This window comes from Neovison vison, chromosome X (genome assembly GCF_020171115.1).
Source record: "Neovison vison isolate M4711 chromosome X, ASM_NN_V1, whole genome shotgun sequence".
In the NCBI taxonomy this organism is placed as follows: domain Eukaryota; kingdom Metazoa; phylum Chordata; class Mammalia; order Carnivora; family Mustelidae; genus Neogale; species Neogale vison.
This window is the reverse complement of record NC_058105.1, coordinates 59,555,889-59,581,652: the sequence shown is the minus strand read 5'-3', so window position 1 is coordinate 59,581,652 and position 25,764 is coordinate 59,555,889. Positions and strand designations below refer to the sequence as shown.

The following is a 25,764-nucleotide window of genomic DNA, read 5'->3' as shown; positions in this document are numbered from 1 at the left end:
TAGGAGGAATGTGACATTCCAACCAGGAAACTCTCAACTGTCTTCAAGTTAGTGCCTCATTAGAGGGAAAAACAGCCTTGGCTTGACAATAACCAGGCCTCCAGTATTCTGACAGTCTTCTTTACCATGACAGCCCTTCTGAACACCCCCTTTGTCCTCACCTACCCAACTCCTGTGTATATAATCAGCCACTCCTCAGGATATTAGGGCAACAGCTCTTCCTGCCCACGGGTCCTGTCCCCAAGCTTTAATAAACCACCATTTTGCACCAAAGATGTCTCAAGAATTGGTCATCTGCTCCGGACCTTACCCTCTGAACCTCACCTATGTTCTAGAACTTCATCACCCCTAGGCCCTAACCCAAAATCTAGGTTGGGTTCTCAGGCTTCTGTCCCCAGTGACCTGTCCCCCATGCCATTCAGAGCGGGATCCCCGAAGCTAAACCCCAGAAGTCTGCTTACAACCCACATATTAACTGTGTTACTTGGAGCTGTGTGGAACCCTCAGAGTGGAAGAAAGCTGCATGTCCACCGGAAGTTACACCCACCTTTTGTGCCCTGTCAGGCCACCAATAGGGAGAGTGATCTTCTGCAGGAGTCCCTCCCTCCACTCTGGCCCCTTAAAGCTCCCCTCAGCTGGGGCCCTTGGAGGAGCCCTGTGTCCCTGGCTGGAGTTCCTGGAAGGTAGCGAACAGGCAACTAGCCAGAAAGCATTGTCAAAAGGGGCATGAGTGTGGCCGGAATTGCTGCAGAATGCTGGCCAATTCTCAGGAGAGGAAATAAAGAAAGGTAATGAAAGAAAGGAAATAAAGAAAAGGTAGGGGAGGGGAGGGAAGGGAGGGGAAAGGAAGGAAGAATGGAAGGATGAATGGAAGAAAGGAAAAGGAAAGAGAGAAGAATGAAAGAAAGAAAGGAAGGAAGGAAAGAAAGAGAGAAAGGAAGGAAGGAAGGAAGGGAGAAAGGAAGAAAGGGAGGGAGGGAGGCAAGAAAGGAAAGGAAATAAAGTAAGGGGAGGGGAGGGGAAGGGCAGGGCTGACTCTGGCCATGTGTATACAGATTGGAGTTCCTATGAAGATACTTCTAGTAGCCAAGGGCACAGGGTTTAAAGGAGTGGAGACCTCTCGAGGTTATAGGCACAGTTTAGAAAAGCCATTGAAAATGAGCTCTTCTAATATTTTCAGTGTCTCCAAGAAAATAGAAGGACACTGGGGAATCATGGGAGAAACAAAATGTGGTCTGCTTATTCTACTCCTTAAGGTACTCTCCAGATCAACTTAAGAAGATTAAATAAGTTTTAGCCTGGTAAGTCTGAATTATTTCAGGGCCACACAGACCAGAAATCACATTTTTTTTTTTTTATCTTGGTAGCTAATGCTTAAAAGGAGAATGCAGAAAGAAGTAATATTTTAGGAAGAATAAGCTGCTTAAAGTATAACGATGTATATGTGGTTATCACATATTTTACTAAGGGGCTGGAGGGATGGGAGGGATGAAAGAAGCAAAAGCAGAAGATAGATGCAAAGGAGGTGGCCAATGGGAAAGCCATTATTGCAGACTTTCCAAAGTTGCCCTAGGGTCTATCCTGCCTACCTTTAAGAAATTTAGAAAAATATAAGTGGTACAGAGATTTTGATTGCCAGGGTGATCCAAAAGCATTTTGAACCTCATACAAAATCATTTCTATATGTGTATGCATAGCTGGTACAACCTAACATGGCCTAGAAATGTATGACTTTTGGGGGGGAAGAATTTATGTTATTCTACTTGATACCAAGTATCAAGTAATTTTTCTAATACCCAGAGACTAAGGTTTTAATTTGTTGTACTGTAGAAAAGGTTGTCACCTCAACTAACTTGCAGAGAAATGCATTCTTCTGATAAGTCCTACAAATACTGTAAGTTTTCATCGTCATTTTCACAAATTACCTTGCCTTATAAACATGAAAAGAATAATACTAAAGTGGGAAATATTACAGTTCAGGAAATATCAAGGTAAATTCATAAACAAATATCTTGAAAAACTTCTACAATTGGCTCCTAAACAATAGTTAACAGCTTTTAATGAAACCTGCGAATAGCTATTATATGTTTATAAAAGCACAGTTTTACATCTATAAATGATCAAGCAAGGTAAACTGTAAAATGTTAGAAAGTTGCAGCCTTTTTATTTAGTGCCCAGAGAATGCCAGTAATTTAACATGATATTGTGATAAATGTTGCTCACAGAGTTTTAACAAGAACAAAAATAAATATAATTTCTATGTCCATCTTTGGCATGTTGTAAGTTCAAAATGATAGCCATTTCTTTAGCAGCACTGTGAGGGAAAGAAACACTGTAAAATGCACTACGAGGTTTGGTCTTACAGGGAAAAAAGTACAATGAAAACGATAATGTCAAAAGAAATAGTGCTTTAAATAAAACATTTATAAAATAAATGATGGTATAAATTCCATAATGTAGCCAGAGAAAGAAAATACAGTTATCTGAACAACTGGGACCTTTTTTTTTTAATTGCAACTTTTAAGTTTTTAAGTACACACAATTTCCACTTAACACAATTTCTGCCTTGAGAAGTGTAATAAAATGCCAGTAAATATGTTTTCTATATCAGAAATTAAGTTTAGGAATCCCAAAGTATATGGGAAGTGCTGGCAAGGCAATTTTTTATTGTTAAGGATAGCCCCAAACTTTATTCTTTCCGCATAAACCTTATATAACTCACAACTACCAACAGTAATTGCTGTTTTGTTTTTTTATTTAATCAAATACAGAAAAACCACACTCTCTTTTTTTGTACTGTGGAATTTGATGCAAAATAAATTCTCATTTCCAAACCATGCTGGCATTTGGATAATTAAGTTTTCTTATATAACTTTTAAAATGGATTTTTTTGCTAGAATGCTTTTGTGATGTTACAAATGATTTTATTATACTCAAAGACAAACTTACATTTTTTGCTATTAGTGGTATCAATTTCAGAGTGAATTTGAAAAGAGAACTAAAATGTGATCTGAGTAATACTAGTTTGTTAGGAAAGAAAAAAGCAAATAAATCCATTTGGTCACATTATGACAATTTATTAATAAACTAAAGCACTTAGTATGTTCTCTAGGAACTGTTCTACATAAAATTAGATGTTTAATACCCTTTGAAGAGTAAATTAGTTCACATAATTAGACAAATAGTTTGAAAGCTAAACAGTAATCCAAAGAAGTCCTATTGTCCAAGGTTTAGAAATGTGAATATAGAACATATCCTACCTTGCCAGTCATAGAGATGTTTATTTATAAGCATTTAGCTAAGATTTCTTGCTGGTTGATCAAAAGGTACATAATTTGTGGAATATATGCAAACAAACTTGAATTTCTGTATTTTCAAAATACTTTCCCTTTGTATTTTTCTTCACATTTCAAAGAAACTTATTCTTAAAATTTAGGACTAACATACATTCAAGTATTAGCAACTAAACTGAATTTGAGGTGATCAAGCATTATCATTTTATTCAGATGACTTCACTGTATTGTTATGAATAAAACAGTCCATCAGTGGCCTGCACTCTGGACAGGAGGGTGGACAGCACACTCCTGAGTGGTGCTAATTTCAGCAATCATTGTATTGAGATACACACCAAACATACCTAGTAAGTTTTGAAATCTAAGAAACTGTTCTAAAGGAGTTTAACTGCAGTTGAGTTAATACAGCTTGCATTCATGTGGGAGGACTGAGGCTCTCTGTGTCCTGAAATGTAGACAGAGGGTCTGCAGACTTGGACTCTACTGGTGGCTTGCATTCAGCTGCTCCATGTTCTTGTGTAGCAGGACGATAGGAATAGAGGAAGAGAGGCTGGTAGAGCTGGAGATTCCTTACATTACAGGCTACGTACTAAGAGGAATAAGAATGCAGACAAATACGCACTTGACAACTATCTCCCTGCACACCATTCTATCACATAAGTTCATTGTGATTAAAGAGCTTGGAAGTTTCTTGGAGGAAAAAAGGTATATCCAGGAGTAGAAAGGATGAAGCAGTGCACCAATGCAGCAGTTTATGAGATAATCTGATCCTGGGGCATACTGCATAAATTCCTTGTCCAGAAATATTTTCCCTGATAATAACTGATAGGGTTGTTCTCGTCTGGTTAGATTGCCTAAAAATCCAGCAAGTGGAAATTCATTAGATTAATGGACATCTTCCTTGAAAAATGCCAATTATTTATTAGCTACTGACCAAAAAAAAAAAAAAAAAAAAAAAAAGGGAGAACTTAAATGACATCACTCTCCTTTTATCCTTTTAGCTGAATACAGCTGCTCTGTGAGAATGGAAGTTCTGATTTGAGGAAGGGGAAGGGTGTGAGGTGCTTTGGGGCAGAGAATTCTTCTGGACTAAGCTTTAATCATGGAGTCCTCTCTGAGGTCCACGAGTAGGACAGCATGTGGGGACTGGAAAGCCAGGGAAAGAGAATATACAGAATGCCACAGACACACTTTGCCTAGTTTAAATCCTAAACTTTCTAGTTGATCTTAAGGCCAAGTTAAGAAGTCTTCCTTTTTCATATATGAAGGGCCTCATACTATCAGGAAAATACTATTCAATCAGTATGAGTGACCTTCTACGGACAGTACTATCTTAACATGATGCTCTGGTGAGGAGATGTTGGAAACACCAAGCATCTGTTCTTAAGTTTGTGCGTTGCCTACACATAAGAAATCCCTTTGGGTTAACCAGGGGTCTATCAAAATGTTTTACCATTTGTAATTACCGATGGCAACAAATTACAAAAATTAAAGCTTAGGCATTTCTGGGTCTAACAAAATAGGCTCAAGGTTGATTTTCATGAAATAACTGAAATAATTTTCCTCCACAAAATCACCACCCCTACATCTTAATTATCTTACCAATGGTTTCCTGCCTTTATTCATGATAATATGTGCTTTAGGATAATAAATTTAGTATTAGTCTATCTGGGCAAAGCTGGTGTTTTCCCTTTGAGGAAAAAAAATATAATATCCTCTTCCTTCCAGAACAATAAAAACTCCAAATTGTGCTATCATTAAATACTAGCAAGAACCATCAACTAGAAAGAAAAGCAATGCAAATTAATTATTTATGACTCCATTAAAAACCATAATATCTTCAAATTTTATAGAAAGGATTTGTTCCAGTGGTTAAGCATTTATAGAAGCCCCACCCAAAAAGCTCCCATTCATATCTGCATTTTTTGCTCTAGCCAAAACGGACATGATGAGGCATCCCCACATGGATTCCTTCTACAAAATGAGGGTATATGGTTTGAAGACTTCCTTATAATAGGGTTGTCCCTATGACTGTTTTTAACCTACTTTGAGCTTTCCAGCAGAAATCATTTATGCAATTACTGGGAAAATACATGAGCATATCTGTGTCTTTTATAATTTGTCAGTCCTCACTGAGCAATGAAGAATCAAGTTGTTCATTGCTTAATTCCATGTTCCTTTCATGAATGAACTATATGATATTACCCTTCAGTAACCTCATTGAAACATTAGGTATACATCAGCTATTTTTAAAAACTACTGATTATGGAAAGACTGAAAGTTATTTTGTGATAATTTTTCACTTTCCAATTTCACTTACCCTAATGCTATTACTAGAAAAGCTTACATGGAAATAGTATCTCTGTTCTGAAAAGTTCAACACCAAAATCATACCTCTTAGTTTGTCATATTAATTCTGATAAGAAGAAGCATAACAGCACAAACAAGATGACAAGAGGAAAGTAAGTCAGATGATATGGACACAAATTGTGACATGCAAGTACTTCTAGTAATAAAGCAAAATGAGGAAAGAAAAGGCCAAACTGGGAAATAAAAATCCACAAGATATGATACCAGTCTATTTCTAAGTACTGTTTCCATGTGGCATTAGATGTTTTTTTTAATGTCTTTCAATTATTGCAAGAAGACATTTCAAATTGAGGGTATATACTTTTATACATCACACTCAATAAACAGATTTTTGTACATGGAATATATATCACTTGCATTTTGAAGAGAATACGTATAGTTTCTTTATTGAACACTGAAGTTACAAGTTTTCTAGCCTGAATTGTATACTTCAGTGCTCAGTAATTAACTTTCTCTCTGAATTAAACAAAATAAAACACACAGCAGATAGTACATTTAGCACATACAAATAGTTCACTTATATTCGCTAAACAAAACTGTAATATCCTCCAGTTTACATTCATGAATTTCTGTCAGTAGTAGTAGTAATAGTAGTAGTAATGGTATTTTCTTCAACAACATGAAAAGATTCTTTAAAATTCCATCATTTAGAGAAAACAATATATATTACCCAGTGGTTCTGAGTCATAAATTTAATAACAAGAGCGAATCTGTCAGACTTTTTTTTATAAATACGATTAAAAATGTGTTTAGATTTTGTGTTAATCATTAATATTGCTTCCTTTTCAAAATGTCAGTTTATCTCTTTGTAGCATTGTCTAAACTTTACTGAAATGCATTTTGCTGTATCATGTGTGCTAAGTCCACTACAATAAAGTTTAAACTATATTGCCATAGAATTCAAGGTAAATTAATATGCTATATTGTAATTCAATTTTGGAAGTCCAAAAAACAACAGTGTAGCGTATTATAAAAGGGACAGATGATTAAATCCAACTGATTAACTTGAAACCCAGCCCATGTGTCACGAAGGTAGTAGCAACACATGTATTTTATTTTCAAAGGCTTAACTATAACCCACTTAGTAGATTACAACACCAACATAAAGCCTTTGTCTAAAAAATTCCTCAATTGCACTAAAATTCCCTTAGATGTCATATTTACAGAGGACTTATAGAAACCACTATTTCTAGATAAGGACATTTATGGGCAATATACAGGCCTGTCTGCACACATAATTTGTGAATTAGTTCTGTAAAAACTTTGGCACCAACCATATCAGGAGTTCATATATTAGCACAAATGAATGTAGTCCTTTGGTTGTACACAATAACAAGCTTATACAATACACTTCTCGTTTGTTTTTCTTTTTTAAAAAGCCTATTCTTCAGGATCTGGTGTTAAAAAATAATTGGCATTGCTTGGCATTATGCTATTATATTTGCATCCTGATTATTGGTAATGATTCCCCAAATCATTATTTTATGAGACCAGAAAACTAACAAAGTAACTTTATTTGAAAGGAACTTTACAAGTTAGTGTGCAGAAAAATTGTTAGACTTTGTAGACACCAATTATATACTTAAACACTTGGGCACTACTACAAAACAATATTGTATGTCTACTGTGGACCTGTGTTTTTTTTTTTTTAATCTCCCTAAAAGAGGAGGTTTAAACAGAATATTCAAGTTATGTAGCAGAATATGATGCTTTTGATATAAGATTAGGAAAAAAGCCACAGTTAATTTTTACTTTATCCAGGACGGCTGAGGAACAACTAGAAATCTTACAGGCCAGTTGATGTTCGTTTTTTCATGCTCCGTCGTTGAGCTAAGTTTGAAGCAGCAACAGGCTCAAGGACTGGTTGAAAGGTCTTGTGAGTCAGGGCAGAATATGTGGTGACCACTGCTCCCTAAAATAATGAGAAATAAGACAAATCGAATAACAATATTTGGATGTAAAAAATTCCATATTACTATTTGTTTATAAAGATTTTATTTATTTGACGGAAATAGTCAAGAGGAACACAAGCAGGGGGAGTGGGAGAGGGAGAAGTAGGCTTCCCACAGAGCAGGGAGCCCGATGTGGGGCTCCATCCCAGGACCCTGGGATCAGGACCTGAGCCGAAGGCAAACGCTTAACAACTGAGTCACCCAGGTGCCCCCAAATTCCATATTATATCATGAGAGATTTAACTAGAATACAACTTTATTTCTGAGGAAAATGACTGCATATACTTGATCTATGCATTAATGTTCCCTTCATGAATTACTACCTGCTTACTTGTGTATTTTTTTTATTTCAGTGATTATACTTCTTACATATTTTTAAAACATTAAAATGTATTCTTTCTGTCAGTCTTTCATCATGCATATAATTTGTTTAAAACATTTTAAGAATTTTATTTTTAATAGAAGTTTTATACTTAAGACATGGAACATAATGTGATGTACATATCCATAGTCCAGTGGTTATTATAGTCAACTAATGTATCTTAACATAGTTTTCATTTTTTGTGATAAAAGCATGTGAAATCTACTCTGTCAAATTTCCAGTATTTAATATAGTATTATTAACTATTGTCATCATGCTGCACATTAGATACCTATACTTATTCATCCTACATAACTACAACTTTGAACTTTGACCAATATATCACCATTTTTCCCTCTTCCCTGCCCCTGGTAACCACTCTTCTACTGTCTGCTTTTATATATTTAACTTTTTAAAAATTCCACATTTAAGAGAGATTATATATATATATTTTTTCTTTCTGTGTCTGGCTTATTTCATTTTCCATGTCTTCCAGGGCCATCCATGGTGTTGCAAATGGCAGGATCTCCTTTTTTAAAGTTGAATAATATCCCACTGTATATATGTCCAGCACTAGTCATTTATCCTCAAAGAGATCTCTGTGCTCCCCTTTTCAGTGCAGCCTTATTCATAACAGCCGAGACAGGGAAAGAACCTAAGTATGTATCAACAGATAAATGCATAAAATACTAAAATCTTAAAAAGGTTCAGTGTCTATAAATATGGAAACCTGTGCCAATGGTTATTAATTTAGGAACCAATAACAATATTTTCTTTCCATATGAAACTTGCACTTAGTACACTTCTAGTCCCAGTGTCTCAAGAGCAAGTCAAATACAATAAAAAAGTTTTTTTATTTATCAAGAGAAAGGCAGTAGGTAGAGAAGAAGAGTAACAAGAATCCATGGTGGGGGCGCCTGGGTGACTCAGTGGGTTAAAGCCTTCTGCCTTCAGCTCAGGTCATGATCTCAGGGTCCTGGGATTGAGTCCGGCATTGGGCTCTCTGCTCATCAGTGAGCCTGCTTCCACCCCTGCCTCCGCCAGCCTCTCTACCTACTTGTGATCTCTGTCATCTATATAAATAAAATCTTAAAAAAAAATCCATGCTGGTTATCTAAAAACAAAAATAAAAACAAATCTATGAATATATCTTTGAAAAAGAAAAGTATTTAAGGTAATTATATGTGTGTCAGTGAATGGCATGCAGGCTTTATTAAGTATTTAGGAGATGCATAAAAGTATGTTTGTTTTACCTTAATGACATCTGATGTATCATTTCTATTTGGCTGATCATTCAGCAAGCGGTCTCTGTGGGTTATCCACGAGTGTTTTAATACTTGTTCTGTAGTGTACCGCTGATGTGGGTCCATATGTAGCATATGGGAGAGCAAATCCTAAATTAAAATGAAAAATACATATATAGACATATATGAAACCATATGCCAGCAAAGGTTTTAGTAAAATATATTATTTTTTTTAAGACTTTATTTATTTATTTGACAGAGAGAAATCACAAGTAGACGGAGAGGCAGGCAGAGAGAGAGAGAGGGAAGCAGTCTCCCAGCCGAGCAGAGAGCCCGATGCGGGACTCGATCCCAGGACCCCGAGATCACGACCTGAGCCAAAGGCAGCGGCTTAACCCACTGAGCCACCCAGGCGCCCTAGTAAAATATATTATTTCACATTTTCTTGATATATGAAAGCATCAGCAGCTTTGTGATCTGTTTTGTTTGATGTACATGCAGGGAAAACCACACTTATACTTTGCATAGTTAACTGTCAGAATCTTCAAACAGAGTTTCGATATATGGTAAACTCTTAGCTGTCATTTCTAAATCAGAAGATACTAAATCTGTGGAACTGGAATGTGGTTAGTGAGGGAGGAAGAAAATGTAAAGTAGCAAGGGTTATCCTGGAATGTGCTGAATAGTCAAGGAGAAGAGAGGCATTGATCTTTGCTGGTAAGCTAGGCCCTAAAATACACGGGTATGTATAGACTCATACAACGTAGAAGGGAAGGTCCCATGTTGTTAATACACTCAATAGCTGAGGGTTTAGGTATAAAACACTAAAAAGAGCAAACATAAATCCGAGGTTGGCAGCTGACTGCTAGCATTCTAGTGGTCAGAGTATCATAAGTTTCTTGCAGACTAACTGTAAATATACTTACTTTATCTCTTACGATAACAAGCTGTAAGTATAATACAACTTGATAATAAAACACAATTTTAAATAGAAACTATCTCTACCAAGCATCTTTTAGAAAAAGAAAAATAAACTCTCCTTAACAAGCATCATCTAAAAAAAGTCATCATTTGTGAATGTTTCATCAACAGCATAAGCAGTGACACTAAAGACTCTATGTAGTAACATCAGAAATTGAAGAATAATCAAAGTATGTAGGAGAATAAAACAATAAAAAAACCTACTGGAAAAAGGACAAATATAAAAAAAATGAATGGGGAAGTAATTTAGAAAACAACATTGAATTACTTCAATAAAACAGACCTAACTGATATTCATAAAAAGTGATAAAAGCTCAATAGTCCAAGGACTTCTACCTCTAGCCAAAATAGAATACTAGAGGCTGTATTCACTCACCTGTTTGAAACAACACTCCCCAAGAAACACACATACACACACCACGCACACATACGCACCCCATAAACTGTTTTTCAGAGATCAGATATTAAGCAACACAGACAAGTGATCCCTAAGGGATGGGAAACAAATCAAGTAAGCCTTATGATTGCCCATACTTACTACCTAGAGTGTTTTCAGGCTTTTGTATAGGTAAGAGAAACCCAGGCAGTGCCTGGTAGCTTCCTTGAGTGGTTGAGACAGAACTAAGAGTCAGGGAAGACCAAGGCAGAGTTAGCAGGATGGACTACTAGAGTGGTGAAAGGAGCAGAGAAAATACTACAGAGACCTGTAGAAGGTTTTCCTCAATTATTCAGCAGATTATTGATAAACCAACATCTGTGGGAAAAACTATTTGAAAGGATTAGAGGGAAATCAGAACTCATCAGGGCTGACAATATTACCAGTTCTCACAAGCCAGACTGGAAAAATCTCCTAATTCATGGAGTATTTGGTAGAGTACTTGGAAGTAACTTGCCTGAGTACTGTGTAGCTCTAAACACTGTTCTGGTCCTGCCTAAGAAAGATTAAAAGGGAGAGCCCAAATTATCAAATTGTTTCACCTAACTTAATTGTGCCCCAGAATAAAGCTGAAGAATCTGTATAAGAATACAAAAGTGTCCAGCATGCATTAAGGTAAAATTCACTATGTCTGACTTGTTATCAAAAATTGTCAGGCATACAAAAGAGAAGAAAAATAACATATGAGAAGAAACCAACCAATCAAAATTGGCCCATAATTGATACATATGTTAGAATTAGCAGATAAGGACAGTAAAACAGTTATTATAACTCCATTCCATATATTAAAAAATAGAGCCATAGAAGATATAAAAAGCCACAAATCAAATTTCTAGAGATAAAAGCTAAAATGTGAGACAAAAAAATAAAATGAATGAAAATTTGATATGGTAGGCAAAAAGACTGATAAAGACATAGCAATAGATACTATCAAAAAGGAAGTCAGCATAAAACAAACAAAAGAAAAGAGCTGTGAGATAACTTCAAGCAGCATAATACATAAATGCAATAGATGTCCCAAAAGGAAAGAAAGGAAGAAAAACTATGTGAGAGAATAATATTTCCAAATTTTACAAAAACCATAAGCCCATAGATCTAAAAAGCTCAGTGAGGCCCAAGTACAAGAAAAATAAAGAAAATTATATCAAGGACACCAAACCTTGTTTCTCAAAATCCAAGGCAGAGAAAACTTTAAAAGCAAATCGAGATTAAAAAAAAAAGTTACATATAGTGAAAAAAGAGATCAGAATGATAGAATATTTCTTGTCAGAAAAAAAAATCTGGGCGCCTATGTGGCTCAGTTCGTTAAGCGGCTGCCTTCGGCTCGTGTCAAGATCCCAGGGTCCTGGGATCAAGCCCCACATCGGGTTCCCTGCTGGAGGAGAGCCTGCTTCTTCTTCTCCCTCCATCTGCTGCTCTGCCTACTTGTACTCTCTCTCTGTCAAATAAATAAGCAAAAATCTTTTTTAAAAAAAAATCAAATAACAAGACAACAGAACTCCTGAACAACCAAAGGGTCAAAGAAAAAGATCAAGTGGTAAATTAAAATAAACCAAGACAGAAATAAAATATGCCAAAACTTATGGAATGCAGCAAAAACAGGTCTAAGAAGGAAAGTTTATAGCAATGAATGCCTACAGTAAGAAAAAAAAATCTCAAAAAAAAAAGAAAAAAAAAAAGAAAAAGGAAACAAGAAAGCTCTCAAACAACTCAACATTATACTTCAAGGAACTAGAAAAAAAGAAAAACAAAGCCCCAAAGCAGGAGGAAGGACATAACAAAGCAGAAATCAATGAAATAAAGAGCAGAAAAACAACAGAAGAGATCCAGAGAACAAAGAGCTGGCTTTTTGAAAAGATAAAAAAAACTGACAAACTTTTTAGGTAGACTAAGAAAAAAAGAAGACTCAAATTAAATACAAAATTAAAGAGGAGACATTACAAATGATGCCAGAGAAATAAAAAGGATCATGAGAGTACTACGAAAATTTATGTCAACAAACTGGATGACCTAAAAGAAATGCATATATTCCTAGGTATACATATCCTACCAAAAGTGAAGAAAAAGAAGACCAGGTAATGTGTAAGAAGATGAAGCAGTCATCAAGAATATCCCAAACAGATGGCTTCACTGGTGAATATACTGAACACTTAAGAAAATTAAGTGAACACTTAAGAAAATTAAGCTTACCCTTCTAAAACTCTTATAAAAACTGAAGAGGAGGAAACATTCCTAAACTTGTTTTATGAGGACAGCAGTACCCAATATTAAACCCACATGAAAGCACTACAAGGAAAGAAAATACAGGCTGCTATCATTGATGACCATACATGCAAAAATTCTCAACAAAATAGTTGCTAACCAAATTCAGCAGCACATTAAAAAGAACACACAACATGACCAAGTGGGATTTGTCCCTGGGTTGTATGGATGGTTCAATATTCTCAAATCAATCAATATGCTATACCACATTAATAAAAAGAAAGCCTAAGAACCACATGATCATTTCAGTAGATGCATAAAAAGCATCTGGCAAAGTGCAACATCCATTCCTGATAAAAACCTTCAAGAAAGTAGGGTTAGACAGAACATACCAAATCCAATAAAGTTTTTTTTTTAATTTCCCAGCACCAAACCCAATAAAGGTTACATATGAAAAATGCACAGCTAGTATCATCCTCAATGGGGAAAAATTCCAAGTTGTTACTCTACAGACAGGACAACACAGGGACGTCCACTCTCACCACTGCTATTTAACAGTTACTGAAGTCCTAGCCACAGGAGTAAGGAAAAAAATGAAATGTAAATCATCCAGATCTGCAAGGAAGGAGTCAAACTTTCACTAATTGCTGATGACATAATACTATATATAGAAAGCCTAAAAGACTCCACCAAAAAATTGCTAGAAATGACCAATTATGTATATTCACAAAATACAAATCAACAGAGAGAAAACTGTTGCTTTTCTATACACAAATAATGAAATAACAGAAGTAAAATCAAGGAGTTGATTCCATTTACAATTTCACCAAAAGCCATAAGATACCTGGGAATAAACCTAACCAAAGAAGTGAAAAACCTGCACTCTGAAAACTATGAAACACTGATGAAAGAAATTGAAACCTACTTTGTTGAGGGTTTTAATCATGAATGGATGTTCTACTTTGTCAAATTTTTTTTCTGCACCTACTGAAAGGATCATATGGATCTTATCCTTTCTTTTATTAATGTGGTGTCTCATATTGATTGATTTGTGAATACTGAACCATGCTTACAACCCAGGAAAAAAGTCCCATTTGATCATGAGGCATGATTCTTTTAATGTACTATTGGATTTGATTTGCTAGCATTTTGTTTGCAATTTTTGCATACATTTTCATCAGGGATACTGGCCTATAGTTTTCTTTTTTTAGTGGAGTGATTATCTGGTACTGGTGTCAGGGTAATGCTGGCTTCATAGAACGCATTTGTCAAATTTTCATTCCATTTCTAACTTTTGGAATAGTTTGAGAGGAAAAGGTATTACCTCTTCTTTAAATTTTTGGTACAATTCATGTGAAATTCCCCTAGTCTAGGACTTGTGTTGGGAGATTTTTGATTACTGCCTGAATTTCTTTGCTGCTTATCAGTCTCTTTAAGTTTTCTATTTCTTCCTGTTTCAGTTTTGGTAGTTTATTTTTCCAGGAATTTATCCATCCATTTCTTCCAGGTTGTCCAATTTTTTGGCATACAATTTTTCATACTCTTCTCTTAAATTGTTTGTATTTCTGTGGTGTTGGTTGTTATTACTCCTCTCTCATTTGTGAGTTTATTCATTTGGGCCCTTCCTCTTCTCTTTTTGTTAAGTCTGGCTAGGGGTTTTTTCCAATTTCATTACTTTTTTCAAAGAATCAGGTCCTGATTTCATTAATCTGTGCTATTGTTTGTTTTTTGTTTGTTTTTCATTTCTATATGATTTATTTCTGCTCTAATTTTTATTATTTCCCATCTTCTTCTGGCTAAGGCTTTTTTCTTGTTCTTTCTCTAACTCCTTTAGGTGTAAGGTTATGATTTTTTTTAAAGATTTTATTTATTTGACAGACAGAGATCACAAGTAGGCAGAGAGGCAGGCAGAGAGAGAGGAGGAAGCAGGCTCCCCGCTGAGCAGAGAGCCCGATGTGGGGCTCGATCCCAGGACCCTGAGATCATGGCCTGAACTGAAAGCAGAGGCTTAACCCACTGAGCCACTCAGGCACCACCCGCCTTTTTTTTAATCCATTCTGATACCCTATGTCTTTTGGTTGGAGCATTTGATCTATTTACAAAGTAATTATTGATAGATATGTATTTAGTGCCATTTTATCACTTGTTTCATCATTGTTTCTGGAGATTTTCTCTGATCCTGCCAAGTCTTTTTCACTTCTGATCCTTCCCTTCCACGCAGAGTCCCCTTTAGTATCTTTTGGAGGGCTGGTTTAGTAGTCACAAACTCCTTTCATTTTTGTTTGTCTGGGAAACTATCTCTCCTTCTATTCTGAATGATAGCCTTGCTGAAGATAGTATTCTTGCCTGCAGATTTCTATCATTCAGCACATGAATTTATTTTGCTTACCAACTTTCCATTGAAAGATCTGCGGCTAACCTGTAGTGCCTTCCTTTGTAAGTTAGGGATTTCTGCCTTCTGCCTTTAGGATTTTTTTTCTTTGTTTCTTTATTTTGGAAATTTAAGCATGTATGCCTTGGTCTTGGTCTGCTTTTGTTGATTTTGATGGGATTTCTGTGCCTCTTAGATCTGGATGTCTATTTTCTTCCCCAGATTAGGGAAGTTCTAAGCTATTATTAATGAAATAAATTTTCTGTCCCCTTTTCTCTCTCTTCTTCTTCTGGGACTCCTATAATATGAGCGTTATTATATTTGATGGAGTCAGTGAGGTCCCTAAGTCTATTCCCGTGTTCCACAATTCTTGGTTCTCTCTTTTGCTCAGCTTCATTATTTTCCACTACTTTTTCTTCTGTATCACTTTTTATTCCTCTGCCTCTTCCTTCATTGTATTCATTGCATCCAGTCTGTTTCAAGTATCATTTATAGCATTTTTCATTTTTTTAATCTCTTTTATCTCTCTAGTAAGGGTCTCCCTGAAGTCTTACATTCTTTTCTCAAACTTAGCAAGTATCTTTATGATTGTTGCTTTAAATTCTCCATTGGGCATATTACTTATATCAGTTTTGCTTCGATATCTGGCTGTGACCTTATCTTGTTTCATTTGAGATGAATTCCTCTGTCTTGGCATCTTGTCTAAATCTCTGTCTTCTTCTGTGTGTTAGAAGAGTCTGTTATGTGTCCTGCTCCTGAGATTAGCTTTACACTGAAGAGGTCATATAGTGTCCAAGGGGTCATATAGGTGCTGCAGAGAGTGTCTCTAGTGTGTGTTGCAGGGACAGTGCTGCTCTGTTCTGGCTGTTTTATCCTTCAGGCCAGTCATCTGAAGAGTCTCTCCTTGTGTGTAGTGGGCAATGTTTGGTCCTTGGGCAGAGCTGAACTTTACTTAATACAAGCATTTATAGAAGAAATTTTACTCTAATATCTTCTTTTGCTACATCCCACAAGTTTGGAATATTGTGTTTTCTTTTTCTTTTGTTTAAAGAAATATGATTTTCTGTTTTATTTCTTAATATACCATTGCTTGTGCAGTAGTGTGTTATTTAATATTTACAATATTAAATATTTAATATTTACATTGTAGATTTTCCAGCTTGGTTTTATTGTTGATCTTTAGTTTTGTACCATTGTGGTTAGAATATACTTGGTAAGATTTCAGCCATCTTAAATTTATATTTGTTCTGTCTCTCTTTATGTGATTTAACCAGGAGTTTCTTCTGTACTTGAAGAAAATGTGTATTCTACTTTTCTTAGATGGAAGGTTTTATCCGTATCTTTTAGAACAACTTATGGTGAAGTATGTGTCAAGTAAAAAATGTTTTTGTTGAAAAAAAAAGTAACTGAAGGTACTCCTTTAAAACAAAGTATATCAGAGTGGAAATGAGTTGGGTGATGGGTGAAACAGGCCTTAAAAGTACACATATAATGATGAACACTGAGTAATGATGTATAGCAGTGCTGAAGCACTATATTGTACACCTGAAACTAAGATAACACTGTTAACTATCCTGGACTTAAAACTTATGCTGAGTGAAATAAGTCAAGCAGAGAGAGTCAATTACCATATGGTTTCACTTATTTGTGGAGCATAACAAATAACATGGAGGACAAGGGGAGATGGAGAGGAGAAGGGAGTTGAGGGAAATTGGAAGGGGAGGTGAACCATGAGAGACTATGGACTCTGAAAAACAATCCGAGGGTTTTGAAGGGGCAGGGGGTGGGAGGTTGGGGGAACCAGGTGGTGGGTATTGGAGAGGGCACGGATTGCATGGAGCACTGGGTGTGGTGCAAAAAACAATGAATACTGTTACGCTGAAAATAAATCTAAAAAATATAAAAAAATTTTAAAAAATAAAGAAATATGCTTGGCAAAAAAATAAAGCAAAATAAAAGCTATGGTACTAGAAGTTCTAGAAGAATTTCATTATAATTTTTTTAAGTGTTAAACTGTTCTGCAATACAGATCAGGTAAAGGTAAGTTTTAGTATACTTAAATTTCATATTATGTAAAAGAACTGTGTGAATAAGAACACCTTTGCTGGGGCGCCTGGGTGGCTCAGTGGGTTAAAGCCTCTGCCTTCGGCTCGGGTTATGATCCCAGGGTCCTGGGATCGAGCCCCATATCAGGCTCTCTGCTCAGCAGGGAGCCTGCTTCCTCCTCTCTCTCTCTCTCTGCCTGCCTCTCAGCCTACTTGTAATCTCTGCCTGTCAAATAAATAAATAAAATCTTTAGAAAAAAAAAAAGAACACCTTTGCTGTTATTATTTATTTTATTTTTTAAAGATTTATTTATTTGACAGGGAGAGAGATCACAAGTAGGCAGAGAGGCAGACAGAGAGAGAGGGGGAAGCAGGCTCCCCACTGAGCAGAGAGCCCCATGCAGGGCTCAATCCTAGGACCCCGAGATCATGACCTGAGCTGACAGCAGAGGCTTAACCCACTGAGCCACCCAGGTGCCCCCTTTGCTGTTACTATTAAAGATTTATAGACCTCTCTTTCATTCTCCTCACATAAGGCAAGCTAATAAAGCCTTTCTTTCTCTAGAAAATCTCTAATGTGTAGTAGAATGAAAAGAATGCTGGACTGAAAATCAACTAGAGCTCTCTCATTTGTTGGTTTGTGATCATGGGTAAGATAAATTCTACACATCTTGGTTTATCTAACTACACAATGATGTACCAGGTCCCTTCCAGATCCAGAAGTCTATTACTTATAAATACATACACAAAGGCTCTTATACTTAAAGAACATTCAAGCCAAAATGAAAAATAAATATTTATGTAAAACTTGGCCACTTACAGAAAATTTACAGTCATTCATAATAGGACAATATTTATCTTTGTATATGGACAGAAAAATCTTACTGTGTAAATTAACAATGGAAGATGTACCTGAAGAAAAGATTAGTTTTTGAAAAAGTATTCAATTAAGTATTTATTATGCTAAGTGTGTTAGGAAATGTAAAAATGAGTATGACATTTAAACACTGAGGAGGGAGAATAAAAATGCACACAGATAGAAACAAAGGAGAACGTGTTAAGTGCTCTAATAAAGTACATACAACATAGTAATGGGAACACAGTAGAAGAGAAGTAGGAGTTACTTTTTTTATAGGAGGCAAGGGAAGAGGTCATAAATAGTTGTTGCATAAGAAATTCTACTGGTCGGGGCGCCTGGGTGGCTCAGTGGGTTAAAGCCTCTGCCTTCAGCTCAGGTCACAATCCCAGGGTCCTGGGATCAAGCCCTGCATCAGGCTCTCCGCTCAATGGGGAACCCACTTCCCTCCCTCTCTCTGCCTGCCTCTCTGCCTACTTGTGATCTCTGTCTGTCAAATAAATAAATAAAATCTTAAAAAAAAAGAAATTCTACTGGTCAGTTCTTTGTTGGTTAAAGGTCTATGTACTTGAAATAAGTATCACATTGTTAACTTAAAATATTAGAAAATTTAGATAGAACAGTTTTCTAATTAATCAGGTATTACTGTGTTTACATGAGGTGACACCATGGGATTTTAATTACTCTTGCCTCTTCTATCTTTGCTTTGTTTACAAGATAGTTGTCTTCCCTGTTTCACAAAAGGGAAGCAGTAAAATGCCAGTGTTCTTGAAGCCTGCAGTTTGGAGGCGAGGACTTAGCTGAAACTGTTGTAGCAATAAAGCATACAAAGCTATCACACTTCAACCCCCACCCCCCGCCCCATTTAACTGAATGAACAAAGTTTATGAACTCTGCATGGACAGGAGGCAGACAGAGTCATCTATTCACCAATAGCCAGAGCATTTAAAGGAAAAAAAAGTAGCTTGCAATGAACTGCAATTAAGTAAAGAAACTGTCAAGAGATGATAGCAAGCCAAATCATGAGACTCTTAACTCTGGGGAAATAAAAACTGAAGGTTGTGGAAAGGTAGGTTGTGGAAAGGTAGGTGGGTCGGGGGATGGAGTAACTGGGTGATGGACATTAAGGAGGGCACATAATGTGATGAGCACGGGGTGTTATATGCAACTAATGAATCACTGAACACTACACCAAAAACTAATGATGCCAACTACATGCTGGCTAACTGAATTTAAATTAAAAAAAAAGAAAAAGAAAAAAGATGATAGCAGATGCCACAACTCCCACAACTGAGGTGTACTAGTTTAAGGAGTTATGGGCAACTTTTATCACTAATATCAACCTTTATCACTAATTCAAAACAAACAAAGATAAATCAAACTGTTAAAATGTACAAGATATAGGGTTTTTTTAGAAGGTTCACATAGTTCTTTGCTCAGCATTTGCCACCATTTTCAGAAGTTTCAAAGATAGAACTAAAGTGACTTGATCCATAAAAAGGGAATACATGAAAGACCTTGTAAAATATTTCAATATCCCCCAATATCTTTTCCTGTGTTAGTTACTCCAGAATATCACATTAAAAGAGGAGGTGAGAACAAAACTTAACTTTAATATGTATTATTATTTTTTTTAAAGGGGGAGTGAGAGAGGGAGAAGCAGGCTTCCCACTGAGCAGGGAGTCCAATGTGGGGCTGTATTCCAGGACCCTGGGACCATGACCTGAGCCAAAGGCAGACGCTTAACAGAATGAGTCACCCAGGTGCCCTTGTATTATTACTTCTTAAGCACTAGATAGACCCAAACATAAAACACATGGAACATGGAAAACTGAAATCTAAGCATAATTGTCATATGAATCTTTATTTCAGGATTACATTCACTGCTTAGTTATTTTTTTTTAAAAGAAATGCAAGAGGATCATATCTATAGCTTTAAACATTGGAATTACTCCTTGTAATGCATGTAATGCATTTCTGTAATGCATTTTCTGACACACAAACTGGTTGACTAGAACATACATGTATTTAATGAATAATACTAATAGTTTTAATCAGTTTACATGGAGAAATATGACAAATTATAAATAAAACAAGCTGCAAAGAAATGGAATTTTGGAGAATTCAGTCCCCAAACTTTATGGATGAGAAAACTGAAGCAGCTAGTCAACAGATCAAAAACTAATAGTATTCTTGGCTTCCAATCAGGTGTTTTCTCCACTATACCACACAGTACATTTGTGTCATAGCCAAGATCCAAACAGAATCCCTTCTGTGTTTTTTCTAATGTTTAAAAGGCAATTACTGTTTTTCTGAAAATAAATAAATTGGGAAAAAAAAAGGAAGTTGGATTCATAAAAATATTGTTATTAAACATCTGTTATAATAAACAAGAAATGATGAAATAATAAGAAAAAGCTGACCCAACAACACTGAAAATGCATGGTTGGAAAATTATAATTAGTACCCATATAACTGTCCTTAGAAAGGCATAATCCAGCTGAAACATTGTAGTTCCTATGAAAAATGTACACTAAAGAAGACTCAACAGAATTTCTACAATTTATACATGTTCTTGTTTTCCAGAACTATGCTTACCACATTTAATTTGGTTTCCAAAGATCTACTAGTATGAAGAAAGGGGCGTTTGGGTTAGTAGATAAAATACTGTAATTATCAGAAAGATGTATTTCTTCTGTGTATTAATAAAATGTCATTTATTTCCTACCAAAAAAAAAGGCAATTACAATAAAATCCCTGATTTACTTACTCTATAACAATTACAATATGAGATTTACTCCATAATGTACTCTACAGATAAGCTACTATTCTTGAGACAGTTATGTTTTATAATCAGCAAATATTAAATATAAGCAATTCCTTTAGTCTTAAATTGTTTTCTACTTCAAACTGCAGCTTAAAAGCTTCAGGACCCTATAAGCCACATGCTGACGACCTTTGGATTGGTCTTAAAACTCAAAATTTTTAAATTATTAATGTTAAGAGTTCATAGTCAAGGTTTGATCAATGTATTTTTCCCTAAATTAAATAAGGTCAGTTACATTGAAACTCTACTGCCTACTACAGCAGCCACTAGCCAATTGGCTATTAATCCTTAAGGAAAATGTGGTCCATATACACTATGGAGTATTATGCCTCCATCAGAAAGGACGAATACCCAACTTTTGTAGCAACATGGACGGGACTGGAAGAAATTATGCTGAGTGAAATAAGTCAAGCAGAGAGAGTCAATTATCATATGGTTTCACTTATTGTGGAGCATAACAAATAGCATGGAGGACATGGGGAGATAGAGAGGAGAAGGGAGTTGGGGGAAATTGGAAGGGGAGGTGAACCATGAGAGACTATGGACTCTGAAAAACAATCTGAGGGTTTTGAAGGGGCGGGAGGTGGGAGGTCGGAGTACCAGGTGGTGGGTATTATAGAGGTCACGGATTGCATGGAGCACTGGGTGTGGTGCAAAAATAATGAATACTGTTATGCTGAAAATAAAAAATAAGTTTAAAAAAATGTGGGTAGTACAACTTGTGATGAGTATAGCATAATGTAGAAACTTATTGAATCCTATGCTGCATACCTGAAACTAATGTAACATTGTGTGTCAACTACACACAAATAAAAAAAATAATGACAAAGAAAAATATTTTTTAAACATGTGGGTAGTCCAAATTTACATGGCTTCTAAGTATAAACTACACACCAGGTTCTGAAGACTTAGTATAAAAAAAGAATATAAAATAACTTACTAATTTTTTATAGTGGTTAGATATTGAAATGATATATTATGGATATACCAGGTTAAATAAAACAGTCTTAAAATTAATTTCACCATGGGGTGCCTGGATGGCTCAGTGGGTAAAGCCTCTGCCTTCGGCTCAGGTCATGATCTCAGGGTCCTGGGATTGAGCCTCACATCAGGCTCTCTGCTCAGCAGGGAGCCTGCTTCCTCATCTCACTCTGCCTGCCTCTCTGCCTACTTGTGATCTCTCTCTCTCTGTCAAATAAGTAAATAAAAATCTTCAAAAAATTAATTTCAACTGTGGTTTTTTTTATCTTTTTATTGTGGCTACCAGAAATTTTTTTAAAATTTTTTAAAATTTATTTTCAGTATAACAGTATTCATTATTTTTGCACCACAGCCAGTGCTCCATGCAATCTGTGACCTCTATAATATCCACCACCTGGTACCCTGACCTCCCAACCCCTGCCCCTTCAAAACCCTTAGATTGTTTTTCAGAGTCCATAGTCTCTCATGGTTCACCTCCCCTTCCAATTTCCCCCAATTCCCTTCTCCTCTCTATCTTCCCATGTCCTCCATGCTATTATGCCTCCATCAGAAAGGACGAATACCCAACTTTTGTAGCAACATGGACAGGACAGGAAGAGATTATGCTGAGTGAATTAAGTCAAGCAGAGAGCATCAATTGTCATATGGTTTCACTTGTTTGTGGAGCTACCAGAAATTTTTAAAATACATATGTGGCTTACATTATATTTCCATTGGACAGGTCTAAGTTATCAATAATAAATATCTAGGCATTACTGATAAAAAGTTTATATATTCTCAAAGAATAAGTTAACATTAAAAACTGCCTGCATAATCATGAGTCAATGTCTGTGCTAAAGAAGAAATGAGGTGCAAAAATACACTAAATGCCGAAATCAGTTCTAGTTGGCTTTAAATATGTATTTTTCCCCAGTCGATTTATATTTTTAGCTTTCGTTAATACTGAAAATAGTTTATATTTCTTGAACACATATGAACTGATAAGAGAGAAATATCACCCAGAAGCATTGCAGAAAAAATTCATCTTGTTCAATACACATATAAATGTGAGCTGACTTAAAAACAAATACTGACATATAACACCATCAGATACTCTGCAAATACAGACTAGGCTATAACTTAAAGATTTCAGCAATTTAACAAGGATGCAACAAAACCAAAGATATTTATGATTTATACCTTTGCTCCATCTGAAATATTGTCCCAGTTTCCACCAGTCAATGAGAACTTGCCATTGCCTATACGTAGCAGTATCTCTTCAGGAGTATCATTGGGGCCATTAGCAAATGGAGTATAGCTATTAATAAAACAGATTTCAATAGACATTAGGGTCTAACATACAAATTAAATCTAACTGAAAGTAAAGAGTATAAGACAACATGCAGATATTTACTATAGCAAATGAAGAGTATCATCTAATGTTTTCCTTTACTCTTCACATAAAATTTTATATTTCAATGAACTTAATCCTAATTATTTTTATTTTATTTTATTTATTTATTTGACAGAGAGAGAGAGAGAGATCACAAGTAGGCAGAGAGGCAGGCAGAGAGAGAGGGGGGAAGCAGGCCCCCCACTGAGCAGAGAGCCCCATGCAGGCCCTGATCCCAGGACCCTGAGATCACAGCCCAAGCCGAAGGCAGAGGCTTAACCCACTGAGCCACCCAGGCGCCCCAATCCTAATTATTTAACAGAGTCTTGCCAACATCATTTTTCCCCTTTGATCAGTTAATCAATGTAAAATAAAATAAAGGCAGCATTTCATGTAAAGCTATAGGCTTAAAATTAGACCAGAATAAAAAATTTTGTATTCTCCCAGGCATAAGTTAGCAAACCAAATATACCTACTATGAAGAAATTGTCAATGTTATATATTTAGAATGTATTTATTGATTAGTTCAAATTTTATCATTAGCATTTAATCAGTATTATCCATGGGAACAGGTTAACAATATTTTAATTAATGTCTATAAACAATTGGCAAAATATTTATATCAATATGACAAGAAATCTCTATAGTTGAAGACAGAGTGTATAAAATTAAAGTAGTTTAAAAATTAATTATGGAATAACAAAAATGATCAGCTTTGCATCATTCTAACAGGTGGAATTGAAAATGGTATTCAAATTTGGGAATAGAAAGACTTATGGTTAAGAAGTATGAGGAAGGGCGCCTGGGTGGCTCAGTGGGTTAAAGCCTCTGCCTTCGACTCAGGTCATGATCCCAGGGTCCTGGGATCAGGCCCCACATCAGGCTCTCTCTGATAGGCAGGGAGGCTGCTTCCCCTTCTCTCCCTCTGCCTGCTTCTCTGCCTGCCTCTCTGCCTACTTGTGATCTGTCAAATAAATAAATAAAATCTTAAAAAAAAGAAGTATGAGATATCTTAATATGCTAATGCCTTAACTTTCTTATGCAACAATTAAGTAGAGATAACACTAAACACCTATACATACACCCACACACAAAATCCTTTTTTATCAGTCACAAAGTAAATATGCAAAAGCAGCAATCTAGAAATGGTAGCCCATGGTTTGGAAACAATAGGGCTAACCTAAATTCATATACAAATTTTAACTACTCTTAGTTTCAATATTTCCTATAGTCATAACTAAATATTTTGTATATGATATATCTGAAAGTATTTGGAATATACTGATACATGTAATTACCAAGTCAATAAATAATTCAGTCATAATATTCGTATTTATAATGTTCCTGTTATGTCAAGAGTATTTAAATTATACTAAATGGCTTCTTTAAAAAAGTAACACCTAGGTATCATATATAATGCATTATAATGCTTCAAATTCTAATCTATGCAACAGACTGCTAAACCTAGTCTTTTTCTACAGCCATAAATATTTATTCCTGAATAAAAGGAAAAGAGTAAAGTAAAAAAACTAAAAAAAAATTAAGAGTAAAACAGCTCTTATATGTAAATTACCAACATTAACATAATCCAATTATTATATTTTTTTTAGTATTTACTTTTTAAGAGAAGGCTGCTCTATATGTTTCTGTAGTTTAGTATTATGCTGCTATTTATATTTTTTTATAAAGCTCAGTCAGGAGAGCCAGAATTCAAATACGTCAAAAAATTTTAAATCAGTATCAACAAGCTCAGTGGGCAAGTACCCACTGAAGGAAGAAATTGTTTTATGTTCAAGTAAACATTTTCAAACCTTAATGCATTGAAAGTAAAACATCAAAAAAGTATGTGCTTTTATTTTTCAAAGTTTTAGTGCTAGCTGAAAATTCTTTTAATTTATATGTCTGACTAGAGCCTCATTAAACACTTTGTTTTCACATTTTATAAATAAACAATAGATGATATTTTAAAATGTTGGTAGAATTTTATTAAGGCTATTTTCATCTGTCCATTTTTATTACAGATAAAGATATATAGATGAAATTCAAATTACGATGTGTATTATTTTGAATATATAAGTTTCTTACCCAGCCAGCATTGTGTAAAAAAGAACACCCAGGCTCCAAATATCACAAGCAGCATCATAGCCCTGTTGCATAAGAACCTGAGAAAGAAATACACATATATAAACTCAGTTTTATTATCCAAAAGACAGTTGTTGCATTTCCAATAATCTCATAACTGCTCACAATGTAAAAGTTTAGATCATTTAAATCTTTTCAGTAATAGATTCATGTAATGTCAAAGGCAAAGTCATTTACAATTAGTAAGCATTGAGTAAATGGCCATTAATAAGGTGACTGAGTATCATGGGTCATTAAAAAAAAAAAAAACAAAAAAACCCCCAAAACTTTGAAGATATGATCCCTGACCCCAATGGGTTTTCACTTCTCCTCTTAGAAAAACCAGACACAG

At 35.4% G+C, this 25,764-nt stretch overlaps 1 protein-coding gene across 4 annotated transcripts in view; it reads right to left on the bottom strand.

Moving 5' to 3' along the window:
- Positions 1–2,142: 2,142 nt before the first annotated feature.
- The window catches only part of RPS6KA6 (ribosomal protein S6 kinase A6), a 188,686-nt gene continuing 165,064 nt past the window's right edge, over positions 2,143–25,764 (bottom strand). For all 4 annotated transcript variants that reach the window (XM_044235804.1, XM_044235805.1, XM_044235806.1 and 1 more), the window contains 4 exons: positions 25,377–25,453; positions 23,099–23,216; positions 9,230–9,370; positions 2,143–7,575 (listed from right to left, as the gene is read on the bottom strand). In XM_044235804.1, coding sequence (XP_044091739.1) covers positions 7,450–7,575; positions 9,230–9,370; positions 23,099–23,216; positions 25,377–25,453 — 462 coding nt within the window. In that variant the 3' untranslated portion in view covers positions 2,143–7,449. The remainder of the gene's footprint in view (positions 7,576–9,229; positions 9,371–23,098; positions 23,217–25,376; positions 25,454–25,764) is intronic.